The sequence below is a fragment of the Mya arenaria genome, chromosome 10 (genome assembly GCF_026914265.1).
Source record: "Mya arenaria isolate MELC-2E11 chromosome 10, ASM2691426v1".
Taxonomy (NCBI): domain Eukaryota; kingdom Metazoa; phylum Mollusca; class Bivalvia; order Myida; family Myidae; genus Mya; species Mya arenaria.
Window position 1 is genome coordinate 24,348,300 of NC_069131.1, and position 21,394 is coordinate 24,369,693.

The 21,394-nt window shown below is 34.0% G+C and overlaps 1 protein-coding gene across 1 annotated transcript; it reads right to left on the reverse strand.

The window, feature by feature from the left end:
* Positions 1-386: 386 nt before the first annotated feature.
* Positions 387-3,776, reverse strand: LOC128204490 (perlucin-like protein). Its single transcript, XM_052905903.1, has 2 exons — positions 3,741-3,776; positions 387-770 (listed from the first exon to the last, which is right to left on the reverse strand). The coding sequence occupies exons 1-2, from the start codon at positions 3,774-3,776 to the stop codon at positions 387-389; spliced, it is 420 nt and encodes a 139-aa protein (XP_052761863.1).
* Positions 3,777-21,394: the final 17,618 nt, after the last annotated feature.

Consider the following 21,394-nt stretch of genomic DNA (forward strand, 5'->3'; position numbering starts at 1 on the left):
TTAATATGACAATCAAAGATTGATAATCAATTCTGAAATAAACATTTGGGGTTTTAGTTAAAATTCTCGTATTTGTCTGTTACAGTTTGCTCCCCCTTTTTACAGCAGATAACTTTAACCGAAAGTTTATTTCACCCATTCTTTAACTCAAACATACTTAATCAATTATGCAATGCATATGTGACAGCAAAGATGGTCAGAACAATCAGCCAGCAGTCCTTTGCATTACTATTTGATATTGTTTTTAATAATTGTAATATAGTATGTTCGTAGGTCTAAATAAGTATCATTGACCTTGTATATTAATGGGGATATCTGCACACAATTGTTATGGTATATGTTCGTAGGACCAGTTCAGTATAATTGGTCCTTTATATAAATTCGTGTTATGCACAACTGTTTACCCCTTCACACAAATAAGAAGTTGTAAAGTCACAAGTAGCATGGATCCATCCGAAGACGCTACGTCGGATAAGACAGTTTCTTGTATTGTCATCCAAAACATTAAACCAGGGCGAAAATTTCAACTCAGCCCCTGTAACCCAACGCCACGAGCCTTCCAGGTCTTCGTCCGTCGCTCCAAGCCAGGTGTAGTAAGATCCTCCAATAAGGTCCCCAACAAAATCATCCTCTGCCTCATCCGTGATAACAGCTAATGTGGCTCCCATTTCAAGACTGCTATCTCGGGCATCGTACCAAGTCAAATCTTCAGTCGAATAAAAGTAGCTGGAATTTTTGTAGGAATGCCAACCCTCCTCACACCCTGCATCCTGCCAAGATATAATAATTTTAAGTATATGCTGAATAATTAGTTAATTGGGGAATCACGAGAGCTACATTAATTTAGATCAAGTGGACTTAATGCAATGTCACAGGTCAACAACACTTCATGAAGTTATTCCATGCTCATATACTTTCGATACCAATGGTGCATGTGTAATATATTGTAGCTCGGTGTGTTTCACTACTGGTAGTAAATAAAATGAGACAAACAGAAAAAGATTTTCATCAAACGTTCCCTACGCGTCCAGAAAATAAAAACAACGAGCATAAAAAGACCCTACGCTAAAGAAGAAACGGGCCATCAATCAAATTCGGATATAGACGTATTGTTAAAGTTATTATTATGGACAATTTATTGTAAATTTAAAAAGTATAGAAGAGAAAAATTGTTGTTCATTCGAAAGATAAAATAATGTTTTATATTGTATTTTATAAGGGCGATAGATTTAAGATATTTTTATGTTGCATATTTTCGCGCCTATGGTGATTTGAAAAGTTGGATGAAGTTCAATGAATTTCAGGATGAAGCCAATATTGACGTCATTGTTAACATTGTTTGACACATAAATGTCGTGCGTTTAAGATAGGGATGAGTTCTTCCGTACGGTTTTAAAATATTAATATAAAGTGCATATGGAAACACATGTTTAAAGCATTCATTTATTATCATTTCGGGTACCTTCGAGCGTCCATTGTTTCATTAAGAAAACGCCTTTTATAATTTGGTCTTTTTAATATTTATGCGAAAAACTACAGAAACAAGCTTAGTAGCAAAAAGTTTAAACATAAACCCGGTTTAATGGCACTGGGCAAATGCCAAAGACATAGAATATAAAAACAAAAAATCACAAACAAGAAACATAGAACAGCAGCACAAAACTCACAAAAAACACAGTGCATACATACTCTATATCAAATCTAGGGTTGTTTTTCAAGGATTGTTAGGTACCGCCTTGAAAAGGTCAGTAAAATGTAAATTTACTGGGGGGGGGGGGGTTAAACCAGTTTGTATGCACAACCCCACTCTAATCCCAACAATCCCGAATAAAGTAAAAAGGTAAATGGTAAATCTTATCAAAGTATACATTAACTTGAGGAAACTTAAACCCGTTTAATGGCACAGGGTAAACGACATATACTACAAAATCAATCACAAACCAGACACATGGTACAACAGCACAAAACTCCACAAACAACTCAGTACGCATATACTATTTTTTTTTAAACTAGGGGTGTTTAGAAAGGATTGTACCGCATTGGAACTGTCAGTAAATTGTAAACTTACTGGGGGCTTAAACCAGTTAAAGTGCACAAACCTCACTCTTATCCCAACAATCCTAAATCAAGAAAAAAAACGCAAAAGGTAAATCTTATCGAAGTAAACACTAACTTGAGGAAACTTAACAATAAAACAAATAATAATTAACTTATAGGTAAGCCCCAAGTACATGTCAAGTACTTAGAACATCATATGGTATTTTGCATTTAGGTGTTTTAAAATATCCTGTATCTTCATCCTCTAGGTAAATTATAAAGCTTGGATCCTTTCATTGATCATTTAAACTGTAAGCTGTAAAACGTTGTTTGAAGATCCTGTTTTCGCTCTGATGCAGTCGACTGTTGTTCTGGCAATATGTTTTGTTTGCTCAATTTAGCAATATCCTCTTTCAATCAATTTTGAGCATATAAACATGGAACGATGAAACAAGACAAAGCTAAACAATGTCCCTTATTTTCTACCACAAGAGTTCAATTACAATTGACAGTTCGACACTTCGGTTGAGTATTGATGTGGGCGTGCGGTGTAAGCACATTGCTGACATTAGGGAATTGAGAACTGTTTTGTTTCACTTGACTATTTGCCAGCAATTGAAAGTGGAAGACGTGTTCCATGGATTTTAAGTACAAGAGTATGAAACTTAAGATATTAGATTTCATCCATGCATATAAATATCATTAAAACATTCTTCAGAATTGTTGATGTTGTTTTAATGTGTAAGATATTCAATTGAAAAAGCGGGATCAATCTTGACGCGAAAATAACTTTAAATGCAAGCGAGATTAATTTTATCTTGGTTTTAGAAGATTTCTTTTTAAATAAAACAAATATATTTTAACATCGTATAAGGGAATATTCATAACGACAGTATAATATTATACTTTAAAGATACCAAGAATTGTACTTTAACATAAGAAAATGATATAAATGGGAGAAGACCTGAAGACGAAGGCTCGACAACAAAGAGGACGAGAACGGTGACGACAGCGTCAGAGGATTTATATAGTTGGCGCTGTTTACGTGACAATTAAAAGTAACGACCATGAAATCAGTACCAATGTAGAGTAAGAAATATAAATTGTTACGTCCGGAATAGAACAGACGACAGCATAGGTAACATTGATTTGAAGCGTTAGGAATAGAAAAGACGTCGACGTAGGCAACATTCATTTGTAACGTTAGGAAAGAAACGACGACGGGATTGGTATCATATAATTACGATGCTTATTGATTAGGTTTATTTCTGAGTTTGAGATTTAATAGCGCTTATATATATTTATTTCATTGCTTAAATTAAACTAGAATGTCATGGCAAATTGACCTTACACTTTTTACTTCTTGTAATAATTAATAAACAAATAAATAGATAGGAATACATGTAGAAAACTGATCAGTCATACAGTCAATCTTGTTAGCCCTGTGTTATGTTACCAATTTTTGCATGAACAAATTTTCTGAAAATCGCGCTGTACGAAAATTATTTAAGCTAAGCGAACTTATACTAGTGTGATTTTGTACACGTAATTTAATCATTTATTACATTGCTGTTAAATATTGAACAATACTGAGACAATATGAACGCAAGCCTGATTGTCTGTTCCTCTCCCACTCCTCTTATTGATAGTCTGTCAACATACCGGAATTGCAAATTCATCTGAGCTACTGTTTTTCAACATACCTTGTTAACATAGACCTTCCAACTCTTTTCTGACATCCATTCAACCGTTCCATTTGTATCGCGTGAAAACAGTTCACACGCGCTTGTACCGCTGTTGTACCGCGCTGCGTAACAGACTTCGCTGGAAGTGTGCTGATAATCAGCACACAAGGCCAGGCACTGGACAGCCGAAGGCGCAGTGCTTAACTCCAAAGGATTTCCCTTCAGTGTTGATATCCCATCGTGTCCCTCATAGGCTTTGGTTGAAACGGAGCCCAGTGCATTTGCAAAAAGCTGAAGTAGCAAAATACAGATCTGAGTAAAGTCCATTTCGATAAGCAACAGGTCGCGATAAATACTGCAGTCGTCGATTTATACTGAACAGCGTCGTTCGACGGTTGGCTTCAAACTGAAGGCGGCATGCTGCCGCCGTTATATATGGCTGACTTGCAGTCTTGGCGATCAGTTGCGCAAACTCGTTAAAATATAATAGTTTATTCAATATTAGTTTATCGCAGCTTTGCTAGTTTCGTAACCAAAGGTCCATGAATAAATAAAGTAGTTATGACACTATTTCATAAAACAAAGGCTTGCTTACACACTGATTTTTTTGTTTGAACTCTCCTGAAGATATACATCAGTTAAACTGTGCATGTTCACACGTGCACTTTACTATTTAATGCTAAATTAGCGCCACTGCTTATAGAATTGTCAATTAAAATGCATACAAAAAGGGGAGTTGTGACGAAACGCATGATATGACAGAAGAGACATTACACATCACACAACGCTTCAAAGCAATACAACTACCTTATAAACTTGTATAAATATTTAATTCTCCCCAGAGTTCAAAGTTCAAACATATTAAATGTAATTCATGCATCATTTTCATAGTTAATTTACAGGTTATTGTTATAAAATAAAAAATGTTCAGATTCATATTAGCCCTATAAAGTAATATTATGATTCCGCCGACTTCATAATACAAACATATTAAATTGAATTCATGCATCAAAATCATAGTTGATTTACAGGTATTTTCTCGACTATAAGACGGGGAAATTGGGTCCCGATTTTTAACCTGAAAGTAGGGGGGCCCGTCTTATAAGCGAGTCGATAAGATATTAAACAAGAGGGCCAAATGGCCCTGAATCGCTCACCTGTCATATATTGCACATTGGTTTGATAAGAAATCTGGATGGTTCAAAGTAGTTAAGGTTTTTTAGAAGTCTGGGTCATTTTTTACCCCAATGCCAAAGTTTGGACAATAAAGGTAGAGGTCCACTTAATGATGTATTATGCCAAATAGCTCTAGTCCTTGTGAATTCGGAGAGAATTTTTTATGCTTCTATTACAAATATTAAAAACCTAAGCCTATGAACACGGGGCGTGGCCAATTTTGACCCCAGGGCTAAAGTTTGAACAATCTTAATAGTGGTCCAATAAACGATGCTTCATACCACATATCTAAGGCCTTCGCCTTTTGGTTTCGGAGAAGAAGATTTTTTAAGTTTTCATCATATACATATATAAGGAAACCCATGACCGCCCGGGTGGGGCCATTTTTTGACCCCAGGGCCAAAGATTGAACAATATTGGTACAAGTCAACTAGATGATATATCATGCCAAATATCTAAGCTCTTGTCACTACTTGATTTTACGTGTGTATCTATATATGTATATTTGTTATTAATTGTTGTATGTGGCCCATATTGAAAATTGGTATGTGTACTTAATATGTTATCCAGTTTAAATTAAGACGTTACTTGTCTTTGTGAGTTCGGAGAAGATTTTTTAAGTTTTCACTATAACACATATAGAGAAAACCCATGACCCCCCCCCCCCCCCCGGGGCGGGCCAATTTTGACCCCAGGGCCATAATTTGAACAAACTTTGTAGAGGTCCACTAGACGATGAAACATGCCAAATATCTAAGCTCTAGGCCAAGTAAATTCAGAGGAGAAGATTTTTGAAGTTTTCACTATAACACATATAGAGAAAACCCATGACCCCCCCAAGGGGGCGGGGCCAATTTTGACCCCAAGGCCATAATTTGAACAATCTTTGTAAAGGTCTACTAGACGATGAATCATGCCAAATATCTAAGCTCTAGTCCAAGTAAGTTAAGAGGAGAAGATTTTTGAAGTTTCAACTATAAACATATCAAGTATACCCATGACCCCCGGGGCGGGGCCAATTTAGACCCAAAGTCCATAATTTGAACAATCTTTGTAAAGGTCCACTAGACGATGAATCATTCAAAATATCTAAGCTCTAGTCCAAGTAAGTTCAGAGGAGAAGATTTTTGAAGTTTCAACTATAAACATATCAAGTATACCCATGACCCCCGGGGCGGGGCCAATTTAGACCCAAAGGCCATAATTTGAACAATCTTTGTAAAGGTCCACTAGACGATGAATCATTCAAAATATCTTAGCTCTAGTCCAAGTAAGTTCAGAGGAGAAGATTTTTGAAGTTTTAACTATAAACATATAGAGAATACCCATGAACCCCCAAGGGGGCGGGGCCAATTTTGACCCCAGGGCAATAATTTGAACAAACTCTGTAGAGGTCCACTAGACGATGAATCATGCTAAATATCTAAGCTCTAGGCCAAGTTAGTTCAGAGGAGAAGATTTTTTAAGTTTTCACTATAAACATAAACTTTGTAGAGGTCCACTAGACGATGAATCATGCCAAATATCTAAGCTTTAGGCCAAGTAAGTTCAGAGGAGAAGATTTTTGAAGTTTTCACTATAAACATATAGAGAAAACCCATGACGCCCCGGGGCGGGGCCAATTTTGACCCAAGGACCATAATTTGAACAATCTTTGTAAAGGTCCACTAGACGATGAATCATGCCAAATATCTAAGCTCTAGTCCAAGTAAGTTCAGAGGAGAAGATTTTTGAAGTTTTCACTATAAACATATAGAGAGTACCCATGACCCCCCGGGGGGGCCAATTTTGACCCCAAGGCCATAATTTGAACAAACTTTGTAGAGGTCCACTAGACGATGAATTATGCTAAATATCTAAGCTCTAGGCCAAGTAAGTTCAGATGAGAAGATTTTTGAAGTTTTCACTATAAACATATAGAGAAAACCCATGACCCCCTGGGGCGGGGCCAATTTTGACCCCAAGGCCATAATTTGAACAAACTTTGTAGAGGTCCACTAGACAATGAGTCATGCCAAATATCTAAGCTCTAGGCCAAGTAAGTTCAGAGGAGAAGATTTTTTAAGGTTTTCACTATAAACATAAAAAGAAAACCCATGACCCCCCGAGGCGGGGCCAATTTTGACCCCAGGGCCATAATTTGAACAAACTCTGTAGAGGTCTACTAGACGATGAATCATGCCAAATATCTAAGCTCTAGGCCAAGTAAGTTCAGAGGAGAAGATTTTTCACTATAAACATATAGAGAAAACCCATGACGCCCCGGGGCGGGGCCAATTTTGACCCCAGGGCCATAATTTTAACAAACTTTGTAGAGGTCCACTAGACGATGAATCATGCCAAATATCTAAGCTCTAGGCCAAGTAAGTTCAAAGGAGAAGATTTTTTAAGACATTATAAACATATAGAGAAAACCCATGACCCCCCGGGGCGGGGCCAATTTAGACCCAAGGGCCATAATTTGAACAATCTTGGTAGAGAACCATTTGGTGATCCTACCTACCATATATCAACGGCCTAAGCCTTGTGGTTTGGGAGAAGAAGATTTTTAAAGTTTTTCCTTTTGGTTGCCATGGCAATCAGAGTTCTGCATGGAATTGAATTCTTTGAACAACTTTGATAGAAGACCACCCAAGGAACATCCCTAAGAAGTTTTATTAATATTGACCCAGCGGTTAAGGAGGAGATGTCTTTTAAGTAAATTGTTGACGGACGACGCACGACGCACGCGTCAAAATCAATAATATTTTACATAGGGTATTCGTTGCTAACCGGTATATCGTCTGCTGATGCAAGTATGGGGCGATTAAGTAAACAACAACACGAACTTTCTTCACCGCGCGTGCTCTGAAGTCATACAGTGAACCGTTTGATCTGCATTTTTTTCTCATGGCGCGTGTCTGTTTAATTAGATTGACAGATATATAAAAACAGTAAATTGGAAACTTAAGATGGTGTAGGTACCTAACTGCCAATTTGATTATGCAGACAAATATAAATCCTTTATGACCGTCGCCAATGAAGGGACAATATTATTGTCTATTGCTAAACAAACACCTATTCGTGCATGATTGCCTCGGCTTTTCGCAGTTTTATTATTGAAGCCATTTATTTTCATGGTGTTAATAACAGTTTATTGATCACAACATAATGGTCAATCTTCTAATTGAAATTTGGTTGTTGTTTTTTTTTAATCCTGATAAGTAACGTCCTGTCCTGCAACATTTAAAATAAACGCGTAACCGTGTACTAATTATTAACCTCAGTTTCACCTACCTCCAAATAGAGAGCTCACAGATGCCCGCCATTTTCTTCAAGCAAAACACCATATTTACCGCGAAAGTCGACAATTGTCTGTTGACCTTGAACATTTTCCCACATTTGGAGGATTTAAAGGATTTTAAATTTGCTTAAAAATTCACCCCGTCTTATAAACGAGTCGAAACAAAAATTTCATGGGCAAAGTTAGGGGGTCGTTTTATAAGCGGAAAGCCTTAAAGTCGAGAAAATACGGTATTTGATTTACAGGTTATTTGTAAAGATTCAAAACACATGTGAATATAATATTATATTACATGAAATATACCTGAAATGAACGGCCTTTCATCTAGTGTGAATATTTTCAGATGCTTTCAACATTCTTTGGTATGTTCGGAACGCGAATCATCGCATAACAATATACATGTACATTAAAACTTGTTTATCTTGTTTTTGTTTGTTTCGTGTCAGCAGCCCCTGAAAAACAAAATTCAATATGTTAGAAAGCGTTAATTCATTAGTTGTTAATTTAATTGTTGTCATTGCTGTAAATCTCATAAATGATCCCTGATTGATATATATCTGAAACAAAACAAAATATTGCTCCGCCATCGTCATTGTAGTGAACTTAATCAAGAATATATGAAAATGTATATGATTGAAGTGACACTCTTATTAAATATCAATGCATAACCATGTATAACAAACATTTATTTTGACTGATAAACCTTTACTACTTACTAAATAATGCATTTAAGGATAATATTAATTACTGATAACAAGATTGTGACCGTTTATTTAATAGCTGAGAAAGAAATATATTAAATGAGTGGTGAATGCTTAAAGGTTTACTGTGATCAATAATCTCAAAAGGTAGAAATATTGTGTTTTATCCACAAGTCTTTCAAATTAAAATAGGTATCCTTCATTAGAACCATTGTTTTCGACATTTATTCATCATTTTGGAATAATGAAACAACAGTATTAATTGTTGCAAATCTTATGTGTGAGTAAGAGTGCAGCTTTAATAATCAATGATTTTTTAGCCAAACGCACTCCGATTAAAACTACATAGACAATCCCATTCATCCAACTAATCAGATAAGTGGAAAGGAAATAACTTTCATTTTCTTGCGATTAAAATAACGGATCAAATAAACATGACGCTACTCAAAATATCATATACCAATAGAATATAAGTGTAGGACCATCCTTTCACAACTTTCCTACTTTTTCTAGAGGACAGTGACATGCGTATCCGTTAGAAATGGCTGAAACACACATGCCTCCCTCTGCACACGAATGCACAATATCACACACTGTCACGTGATCATCACAAACCTTTCCTTTCCACCCAGAGATACAATTACAGCAGAAGTAGGAAAAGCATAAAAAACAGTAATGATCAAAAGTTTGAACTGAAAGAGTTAAAGAAGCAAAACCGAGATTAGTTGTCTGTGACGACTTTAGTTCGCAGTGAATTACCACTTGTTTTGTTATTTGAATATAAAGTAAATACTACATAATATATATTATACATGAATTGAGATCAAATACGACGTTATGCGCCTATATATCTTCGATACTTTTTGAGAAGCATTCATAACATTAACATAATGACACAAGTCATGCAACTGAGAACTTCACAAAAAGTTACCCATAGCGTAAACACTAAATGAATGATTCACGAGATGCATTGCATGTTCTTGCAGTCAAAGTCTTTAGAAAGAGTACAGTATTATTGATGAATAAAGACGTAGTTGACGTAAGCGTGCTTTATATATTGCTTTTAATGGTACATTTAATTTGTTGAAATATTTTAGCAAAATTTTCTTAAACATGTAAAATGACATATTCGTATGTGAAAAGTTAAACAATGTTCGTATATTTATTACAATGACTTGATTCTACGTTTTACTTGGGTAACCCTCGTTTATGTGTAATTCATACACCACGCATATGGGAATAAAAGAGAAAAGCTATTTAAAACTCAATTACCTATTAAACTGATGCCACTATGTTTACACTTGTTGCGCCATTGCTGCATGGATTGTGATCACACGACATTGACAAGCAATAACATTAGGACCAGCAGTCATATGGCCTAGAGGTTTGCCTGGTTTGGAAAGCTTCCACCCAAATGTTTTTACTTTAACGCCGCATTCATATGCATCCTGTAAATACTAATTTTTTACGGTCCTTTCACATAAACAAAACTATTTTGTGAGATTATATTTCTGGCAAGGATGTTTCAAGTATAAAACCATAAACAAATATACCAATAGTTAAATCAATTTAATGGTTAACGATTCTGCTGAACCAATGCCATTTAGACAATATTTATTGCTAGGTCGGATGCTAAATGTATTACCCCTTACGGTATTCACCATGAATTTAATAACCATAGACTAACATCCAACGTCCTTTTACATAAACAAAACTATTTTTTTGTGTTACAAATATGACAAGGGGGCTTTAGTTACAAAACAATAAACACATATATCAATAGTTCAATCAATGTAATAGTTAAGGATTCTGTTTGAACCAATACCATCCAAGACAATATTTATTGCTAGGTCGTATGCTAAATTTATTATCGCTAACGGTATTCATCTTTTATTTAATAACCCTAACTATATCCAAATATTTTATTGCGCAATACTACCTTTGAAGCCATTCTTGAACACAGCTACTCAGGAATGTTTACCACAACATATTTATCTACACCAACAATGTACAAGTGGTATTAATGTTTAAGTCAGTGAAGGGGCAAAAAGTCCGCCCTGTCATGCTCCTCTGAAAATCCACTTTGGGACAAATTATTTCGAATTTGACAACATGCACGTGTAGGGTTAGGTCAATACGATGAAGACTGTGAATCTGGCTGAAACCTAAATGAAATCGGTTGTTATGATCAAGAGTCAAGTTAATTTATTATTCCGTATGTTTTATATGTTATTGTCAGTCTTTTCAAAGAATAATATTGTAGAGTCAAATAAATAAGGAATCATGTTGGACGTTTTGTTAGGAAAGTATTTCAATGAATAAATAAAACAGTTGGTTAGTACAATAGTATAACGGTAATTTTTGCTTCTTTCACAAAGGTTGAATTATCAATAAAACAATCGAAACTACAGGGACTGACCAAGCTGCAAAATGTTTTACCAATCTCCTGTTTTAAAGCACACGTATCAAGGCGAATCACACCCAAAACAAGAGGCACAACGCTAAATGACAACAAACATTACACGACAATCCATATATCGCCTTTGGCAAATGTTGGGGTATCCACCTAACATTACACGACAGTCCATATATCGCCATTGGCAAGTGTTGGGGTATCCACCTTACATAACACGACAGTCTATATATCGCCATTGGCAAATGTTGGGGTATCCACCTAACATTACACGACAGTCCATGTATCGCCATTGGCAAATGTTAGGGTATCCACCTTACATTACACGACAGTCTATATATCGCCATTGGCAAATGTTGGGGTATCCATCTTACATTACACGACAGTCTATATATCGCCATTGGCAAATGTTGGGGTATCCACCTTACATTACACGACAGTCTATATATCGCCATTGGCAAATGTTGGGGTATCCACCTAACATTACATGACAGTCTATATATCGCCATTGGCAAATGTTGAGGTATCCACCTAATATTACACGACAGTCAATATATCGCCATTGGCAAATGTTGGGGTATCCACCTAACATTACACGACAGTCCATGTATCGCCATTGGCAAATGTTGGGGTATCCACCTAACATTACACGACAGTCCATATATCGCCATTGGCAAGTGTTGGGGTATCCACCTTACATAACACCACAGTCTATATATCGCCATTGGCAAATGTTGGGGTATCCACCTAACATTACACGTCAGTCCATGTATCGCCATTGGCAAATGTTAGGGTATCCACCTTACATTACACGACAGTCTATATATCGCCATTGGCAAATGTTGGGGTATCCACCTTACATTACACGACAGTCTATATATCGCCATTGGCAAATGTTGGGGTATCCACCTTACATTACACGACAGTCTATATATCGCCATTGGCAAATGTTGGGGTATCCACCTAACATTACATGACAGTCTATATATCGCCATTGGCAAATGTTGGGGTATCCACCTTGGCATCGTCAGTGGGAATTAAGCAAAAAATCACTGGTGGTTAAAAGATAATGAATAACGGCCGCCCAAACTCACAATTGTATCAATAGTTATCAATTAGTACAGCCTTAAAGATGTGTTGTACATCTGTGGTGTGTGTACTTTGTGTGTTTCACGTTCAGTGCGTATGGTGGACCTTAGCCAGGTGCCTTTAAACTGTCTTAAATAATAAAAAATCAGTTTAATTCAAGGCTTGTCCCAGTTGTAGCCATCGTATCATACAATGGTGTATGAGAATCGATCTTAAGAGATAATTTTCATAACAAACATATCCAATATACGTTAGTTTTCAATATGTTCAAACTTTGGTATTATCAGTGAAAAATACCTAACCCAGGTTATATCTGAATACGACATATCCCAGTTTCAGATCGATAATCATAATATATTGCCTGCCTTGCACCTAAGCAGGACGACAAACAGTTTATGTACTTGCTATTTACTCAGTTCCATTTCGAAATTCTTGACAATGTAATGTGGGTTTTCTAAACCAAACTGGACGACAAAGAAGTAAGGAATGCCAATACTAGTTTCTGAAAGAGAGGGGTGAAAGTAACATCCATTCCGAAAAAAGTATTTCTTAGTATGTGGTGGAAGAACACTTTTTGATCATAACTTATTCATGATTTAAGTAAAGGCTTTAAAGGGGCTGTGCGCCAGGTGATCAAATTGCAAGAAAAAAAGAAAATTGTCGAAAACTAACATAAAATTGATATCGTTGTGTACAACTCATTAAATCTTATTTACTGAGATACCAATCACATTCGACAAACTTATGTTTCGCAGTGTTTGCCTTTATTTCCAATTTTTATATAAAATTACAGGGTATGTCTACCAGGTAAAATTTAAAAATAGCATCGGTATACTTCATCACTTGACGGCCTCATGTGACTTTCGCTTGCGCTAAAAAATAGATCGATGGAATAATCGATGTCTATATCCATGAAGTCATTTTGACGAAGACTAGGAACTGTGTACAAATTAAGTTTGTTACGTATAATTATATATATATATCATGTCAAGAATTTTACTTAAATACAACCCTTTAATATTTATAATAATGTATGTAATAATTAATAACTTTATTACTGTTATTCAATAAATGGCAAGAGTAGGTTTGAATTTTTCAACTTCTGCCTGCTGGATGCATATCAATTGAAGTTCGTCATACTTTGAAATATTGAAAATATGATATTTTTACGCTTTTTCTAAAAACATTCTAGCTATTTTTACAAAGTTGCTCTATTTTACACTATCGTGTTTTCCACAATTATTTCATAACTATCCAGTTATTTGGAGAGACAATCTTTTCACAGGAAATGGCAGAGATGACTGTTGCCACCTTGTCACAGCCTAGATTTGCCCCAGAAGTATCTTCAACGCTAGGACTAGAGACTAAACTGGTCACGGAAGAGCAAAACCTGTCTGCAGTATCTACCTGCAGTGAATCTGACATTTTACATATTACATATTACAATGTGCCCCGTGCAAGACCCATATTCATAGCTCAATTAACAATTTCGGCCCACAACAACAGAATTGTGACCCATTCAAGGTAAAAACACAGGAAATGTTGTTAATAATTCTCTACTATTTTGATGAAAATGAAAAGTGGAAGGTACTGTGTCATATGGGGATTAACCATAGTTTATAATTTTGTTGTTGTTATTGTTAAAATTTAACTAGAAACTGAACATCATTTTGCATTTTAAATTCAACAACAAAAGCGTTGGAAACATAATTCATTTGTTTATTCTTTTGTCACTTGCATGACAAGCAGGGCAGGGACAAACACATAACTTAGCCATCCTATCCACTCAATAATGTAAAGGTGTTTGCACTAAGTCATTCAAATTGCTTGTCATGCACATTGTTGAATGATTAAATTAACTTTACTCTTTCATCTCACTAAACCATATGTTAGACCGTTTAAATACTTATTTTTTTCCAAACCTATATATTCAGCTTTTGAAAGCATTTTGTGATTATGATCAGCATGACAATCGAACCCATTAGGCTCAAACTCCCAGGGACCAGTGAAAATACCTCGAGCTGCAGAATATTTGAGCCAAGCGGGAATCTTTACCTTGAAGTTTGAAGAAATGGGTCCTCCACATCCAGTTCGAGCCAACGATTTATTCGAGCCAACGGGGTTCGACTGTATTTTTCCTTGGGCCAATAAATAAAATGGCCCATATCAATGTAAAAAATTAAGGTCGCAGTAATATTGGCCACACATACAGTCCAATCAACTACAATGGAATATATTGTAGCTATAGGGTTCGAAAAATGGCTGAACAGGCTAGTGGTTGCCATGTATTGTATTTAAGGTTAAAGGTCACAGAGACCTGACCTTGTTTTGAGTTTTTACAAGAGCAGGTTCAACAAAATCATTAACAATTATTCAAATTTATTGCATTGTGGCTGCATGTAAATAAAAAAGTTAATTGAAAAGAGGGTAGTACTATCATATTCAAGATCAAATTGAACATATATGGCATTTATTTGCATTTTGCATTAAAACTAAAATGAGTAGTACAACCTTTTATTATAGTTACTTTTTTAATTCATGCAGACACAGAAACTTGAAACATGTTTATTTTAACAATAATGTCAACATAAACATTAAAGGAATAAAGGCACTTGCCCAAAACTACATAACATATTTCAGTATCAAAACAGGTGTCTTCAAGTATAGCAAGACTCATTTTAGAGTATGTGACACAAAGGAAACATACTTCAACGGCAACATATAACAGAAAAAATGCTACATGTGCATCTTTTACTGGATAATTCAGTAACTACTATCAACAACAATTATCTTTATTGCATAAATGATGTTATTAGCACAACAGTATAATCAAATGAGGGTATGCAAACAAACATCCAAATATGGGACATCAATTAAGTAATCAACTACATAATATCGTGAACACATGTGATATTGTATATTCCAATAACAATGAGAATACTCTTATTAATAGTAAGCTATAACTATTCAGATGTTTAAGATTAAAGAAGTCATTCAGGTGTTATGTTTAGTGAAAAAAGGACCAAATTTGTGTTATTAACAAGAGTCATTTCGTTATTAACATGGATTTTAGTCATACTTTGGAACAATTGACAGCATTATATACCATATCATTTTACAATAAGACATGATTATTTAAACAGAATTATAAAATTAAAACGCATGAAACAAAACAAATATCACAAGAGCTATCGTAAGACACGGAACGGTCAGTAAAATGAAAATTTACTGGGGGTTTAAACCAGCAAGTACATGTATAATGAATATGGAGTGCACAGATAGATATTCTTTTAGGTTGATATTACAGAGAACTTGATAATAATAATGATCTGTAACTTGGGCACTATGAAATGTTCATTGCCAAATCTTATTTTTGTATATTATGACCCATGCACATGGCTATTGAGATTTTTAGTTTCTAAAACCATATGACCCAACCTGATTCAATGTATTTCATTATGAATATATGTTGTAGCAAAAGACAAGTTCCAACACCGAGGCTACAAGTTCATCAAAAGCACCGCCTGCGGGTGCTGAACGCTCGTGTGATTTAATCCTTTACAATTTATTTCATATTGTAATTTTGATAGTGAACAGGTATTTAAAAAGTTTGGAAGTGATAGCTTTGATAGTTTGCCTGTAAGTAACCCAAGCACAAAACTGAAAAAAAAAATTGAAGAAGCTATGTCCAATTCTCAAAATCCATCAAATTCATGTGTTTTACACAAAAAACAGGTGAGACTGAACATCTTTAGAATACAATGTTGTTGCGTTGTTCATTTAGTTCTTGACTACAGCATATATTTTTTTTATTTTGTGGTTATTTATACATACCTAAGCATCAAGTAAAAAAAACAGTACTACAGGCATAGCTATATTCAGTACGAATAACTACAATAGAGAAATATGCTGTAGTATATAAAGAATTGTGTCCCTTAGATACATTAGGATTAAGAATACAACACATTTGAAGAAGGATATAAGATGAACAAATTCCCCATGTTTCAAAGTGATAGCTTTGATAGTTCTTATATAAGTGACCTAAATGCAAAATTAAATTTAAAAATCAAACTTGCTTAAAATTACCAAGTCCGAATATAATAAAATGTAATCGAACCCCATCCTTCCAAAATTGTGATTCAAACACATTTGATATAATGAAGAATTATCCATCTATTGTTTATTGAATTTTTATAAAATCAATCCACCAAAAATTGCAGAAGCTATGTCCAATTTTCAAAATCAACCAAAATCCATCAAAATTCATGTTTCTTACCCCTCCCCCCCCCCAAAAAAAAAACAAACAAAAAACAGGTGAGTCTGAGCATCTTTAGCGTACATTGTGAAGAAGGGTTTTTGTTGAACCAGTTCCCCAAGTTCCAAGGTGATAGATTTGATAGTTTTCATGTAAATGATCTAAACGCAAAACTTAACCAACGCCTCTGACGACGACAACAACACCGACATTCTAGTGACGACAATAGCTCGTCATGTTTCACTACCTCTATGTGCTACATTGGAAATACAAATATTTCATTTTCTAGTTTGCCAAATTCAAAATGTTAACAACGTTGTTTTTTATAATGGTCTGCAAGATGGTTCTAAAGTATGAACTTGAGAAAATTGTTTACCTTAGTAATTTAGTATCATATTCATCCAACTCCATTGACAATCAATACAATTTCCTCTAAGATGCCTTGGAGACATTGTTCCATTGTTTTAGGGTACAATAGTACTTGATAAACAAACAACCCCTGGCAGAATAATTGATCTAGTTTGTTGAACAAAAAGTCTATAGTTCACAGAATCTAAGTAATATTTTCAATATGGGTGATGTCCATTCTTTTCTTGTTTGGAATAATAGTATGTGCAATTTTGCATCAACATTTGAATACAATTAACTAAAGGGAATGAGCAGTTTGACATATAACGCATTTCCGTATTGAAAATTGTCAAACTTCACTTGGAGAACGCTGCAAACTGTTACAAATGCACCAACATGCATACGGTAGCAAAATTGCAACAAGAAAATAATTTGAATATTTTTTTATTATCTATTACTGTGAGAAAAGCACAAATGCAATAAAGAAACAATATAAAACATCTCGTAAAACACTAACTTCCTCGTTATTTTAAGTTTACGACGCCATCTTTAATGTTGATTTGAGTGAAACGGTCACGTGATATCGAGGTGCTCGGTAGAAAAAAAATCTGAACTATTTTTAAACCGGGAAACTCGTCTAAGACGGATCGTAAGATGACACGATGATCCGTATATATTCTTATAATCATATAAAATGATGTAATTTCGGTTATTAACTAGCGCATTTTGATAATAATGGGCTTATTTTTAGGTAATTGTGAATATGCATGTTTTTTTGCCGATTTAAGGACCATCTTACGCATAGCCCTTTTATGATTAATTAATTTTAATGGTCAGCGTGAGCATTTACTCAGATACAAATTTGTTTTCATTTAATAAAGCCGTGTGTTTTAGTGTTATTTAAATCGTTTACTACATGGAATAGAATTGAAAGCTAGACGAGTAACACGCATTTTTAAAACCAACGTGTTTACTAGCTATATTAGTAACAATGATTTTAAAAAGATGTTAAGAAGCTACACACGTTACAACATTTTTAAAACAAATAAAACAAATATGATTCATTAAACCTGTTAAAAATGATTGAAAATAATCTTATTCTTTTTCACAGTACGCTCCTGTAGAATCATACGGGAAAATACATAACTGGTGACCATCTGTTTCAAGCACTACGCACGTGCCACCATGGTAACAGCTATTTGCGGCACGCAACCTCCACTCACAAAAACAAGCACTCCCTTGCCATCTCAGAAAAAAATCCAGAGTTTTACTTTGTCAACACTAACGTCTAGCAAGTTATGCAAGTTCTAGACACTCAGATATTAACTTTTATTAAGAACTATCACCTTTAGAACAACCCATGGCCATTCCTATGTGGAACTACATTCTCCATTTTTTTTTATTTACTCGTATAAACCTCCAAAAATAAAAAAAATACTCACTGTTTACATCCATATTTCACTCATTGGCACTATAACGGAAGACGCGTTGGAGCATTTTCAACACATAACAAACTGTTATGGCTCCAATGATTACCCGTCGTGATTTACAATACCAGTTATTCGAAAAGCTAAACCCATATAAAGGGAGCAAATCCATATTAGTAAATGTTAACCTAATTCAACTAAACGTTATGCTTCACTATCAAATCTGAAGTCTGATATTTGATGAAATAAAGCCATGTATTTATTGATCGGCTTTATGGTTAAGTTTGTATACCAGTTGACATCATATTATTTTGGTATCATTTGAAGAAAATGTGTTTTTCACTGATTAAAAGCCCAAATTATCAACATTTATTTTATTTTGATCTCTTTGCCTTCCCAATTGAACCTTAATGAATTGTTACTCCAAAAGTCAAAGACAAGACAAGACATTGTATTAAATTTAATAAATAATTAATAATTTGCCGAAAATGACCGCGACGCAGTAATATAATCATTATAGAAGTAAGTTATTAGACTGAAATGACAATACGTCGCGGCAAAATGCCCGTAATACATTTAACAAGGCATTCAAAAAATACATGTAAATTGCAAACTAACACAAACAAAATAATATTAGTAATAATAAGTATAAAGGAGTGAGGGATGGGTTGTCAAATACTGGACGTCCGGACGGGACGAAATTGAACAGAACAACGACCAGATCGAATTAACACATCAGGGACTATGGGTGACTGCGCATAAAAGTAGTTCCCATAATTATAACATTTAGGGCTAAAATGTGAAATAACAACATGCGCGTAACACTGATACTAAATTTAAAAAAAATATTCATTTGGACGATTTTCATATGAAATAGATAGAGGGAGTGATGAGTGGTCATTCAATTTGGGATTTCTCAAAAATGTTGTTGTTGTTTTTAAATTATAAATTTATCAATTTTAGTACACAGATTAAATTAATTGCTCATTGTGTGATCACGGTTATGATGTTGTATTTGCATAATATATACTCATATGATGATTTTATGTGCTCAATGCAATAAACGTCGCTATGCAACGAAGATCTATTCAACGTTTTTCTATTCAGGACGACAAGTCAACATTTATTATACAAGTGATATATTACACTTGTATAATGACGTTATCTCTACAGAGCTTGGATGAAAAACACTTATCGAAAACCAGGTTAACAGAAGCTAAATGATTCTGGAGAAATATTAAATATTATCCCATTACTATCGAGATAAATTTGAACGAGCAGCGTGCCTTTCATGTGTGTTTCGCAACGGGTGAATCATGATAAAAATAATAATTAAAAAAAATAAAAAATAATAATGATAATAATAATAAGAATAATAATAAATAATAATAATGATAATTATAATCAAAATAATAATAAATAACTAAATCAATTAAATAAAAATAAATAAAAAAATAAAAAATAAATAAATAAATAAATAAATAAATAAATAAATAAATAAATAAATAAATAAATAAATAAATAATAAATAAATAAATAAATAAATAAATAAATAAATAAATAAATAAATAAATAAATAAATAAATAAATAAATAAATAAATAAATAAATAAATAAATAAATAAATAAATAAATTAATAAATAAATAAATAAATATGAAAATAAATTAAAAAAAACAACAATGATCCCCGCGGTTTAATGCATGAAGCGCTTAATATGTGTATTTTCAACTAAATATTGATATTAAAAATAACAGAGAAAAAAACACATGAAAATTAAGCAAGAATGGAAACACTGGCAAATATTCTTACCTTGAACAATTACCTAAATCCCCTTCAAGTTTTATATCGATTTTGGGACTTTTTTAAATATTTCATTTAAAAGTATGCGCGGGCGCGGGGTAATAGCGCCTACCTCGAGCTACGCCAGTGATGCCACTTACCACAAGAAGTAATACTATTGGACAGATAATTACTACCCTATATGGCGATCAGTTCTATTTAAGCTAAAACCAATATCTATATTTAGTGATGTAGGTTAGTCATGGCTGACACAATAAAGAATTTGTAATCGATTGTCAAATAGAGACATGTTTTAGAAAGTAACTGCGAATTATATCATTATCAGAAGGTAAGTCACTCTTTAAGTATCAGTATTTTCTCCGATGTAAAGAACATGATACCTGATGTTTATATCTAAATATATTCATGTGTTCTGACATACGTGAAGAGTTTATCGTTACGCTTAACTGAGAGGGATTTACCTGTATACATGTGTTTAAAGTGAAAGTAGGTCATTTGTGATAAACGATACTATTTTTAAATTCTGATGTATGAATGTTTCTGCCTTTTCAATACATCAAAACATAGATTAAGAAACCAATTTCCTTCTATTTCATTTGTAAACAGAGAAGGTGACATAAATAGAAATTTTAAATAGAGTATGTTTACTATATGTTCATAATTTAAGACATTCTTTAGATATATAAACACATGCTACTGAACACGTTTTTATCAAGACTTTTTTACAGCGTTTTCGCTCGAAATATTAGGCGTAGATATATTTGAGAAAATCTGGGTTTGATTCTGTGTAGAAACTTATTTTCTGTGAATTAAACAGGAGAATAATCAAAGTTAACAAGATTACGATGTTTTTAGATTCTTTAGTTGGCTTTGCTAATTTTTGAAGCCTGAAACACTGCAGATTATGGATAATATTGATTTGAGTTGAGAGCAATCAAATGATGATTATAAAGAAAGGGGGTAAAACTTATAGCAATAGAAGTATTGGTTGGTTCATAAATCAATTAATGCATTTATGCTTTAGTTAATATACATATCACGAAGCACTTGTTTGTGATAAGTAAGTTTAATCTTTTTAAAGGTATTATGTAGGAATACTGTGTTCTATAAATGTACATGATTCTAATCAGTATTTCGAATTTTTTTCTCTCTAAACATTTAAGGAATTATCGCGACACA

Bases quoted from the DNA above. Each gene is read 5' to 3' on its own strand.
- LOC128204490 (XM_052905903.1), bottom strand. From the start codon at position 3,776: ATGTCAGAAAAGAGTTGGAAGGTCTATGTTAACAAG. The intron at 771-3,740 runs GTATGTTGAAAA...ATATCTTGGCAG, and splicing joins GGAAGGTCTATGTTAACAAG to GATGCAGGGTGTGAGGAGGG.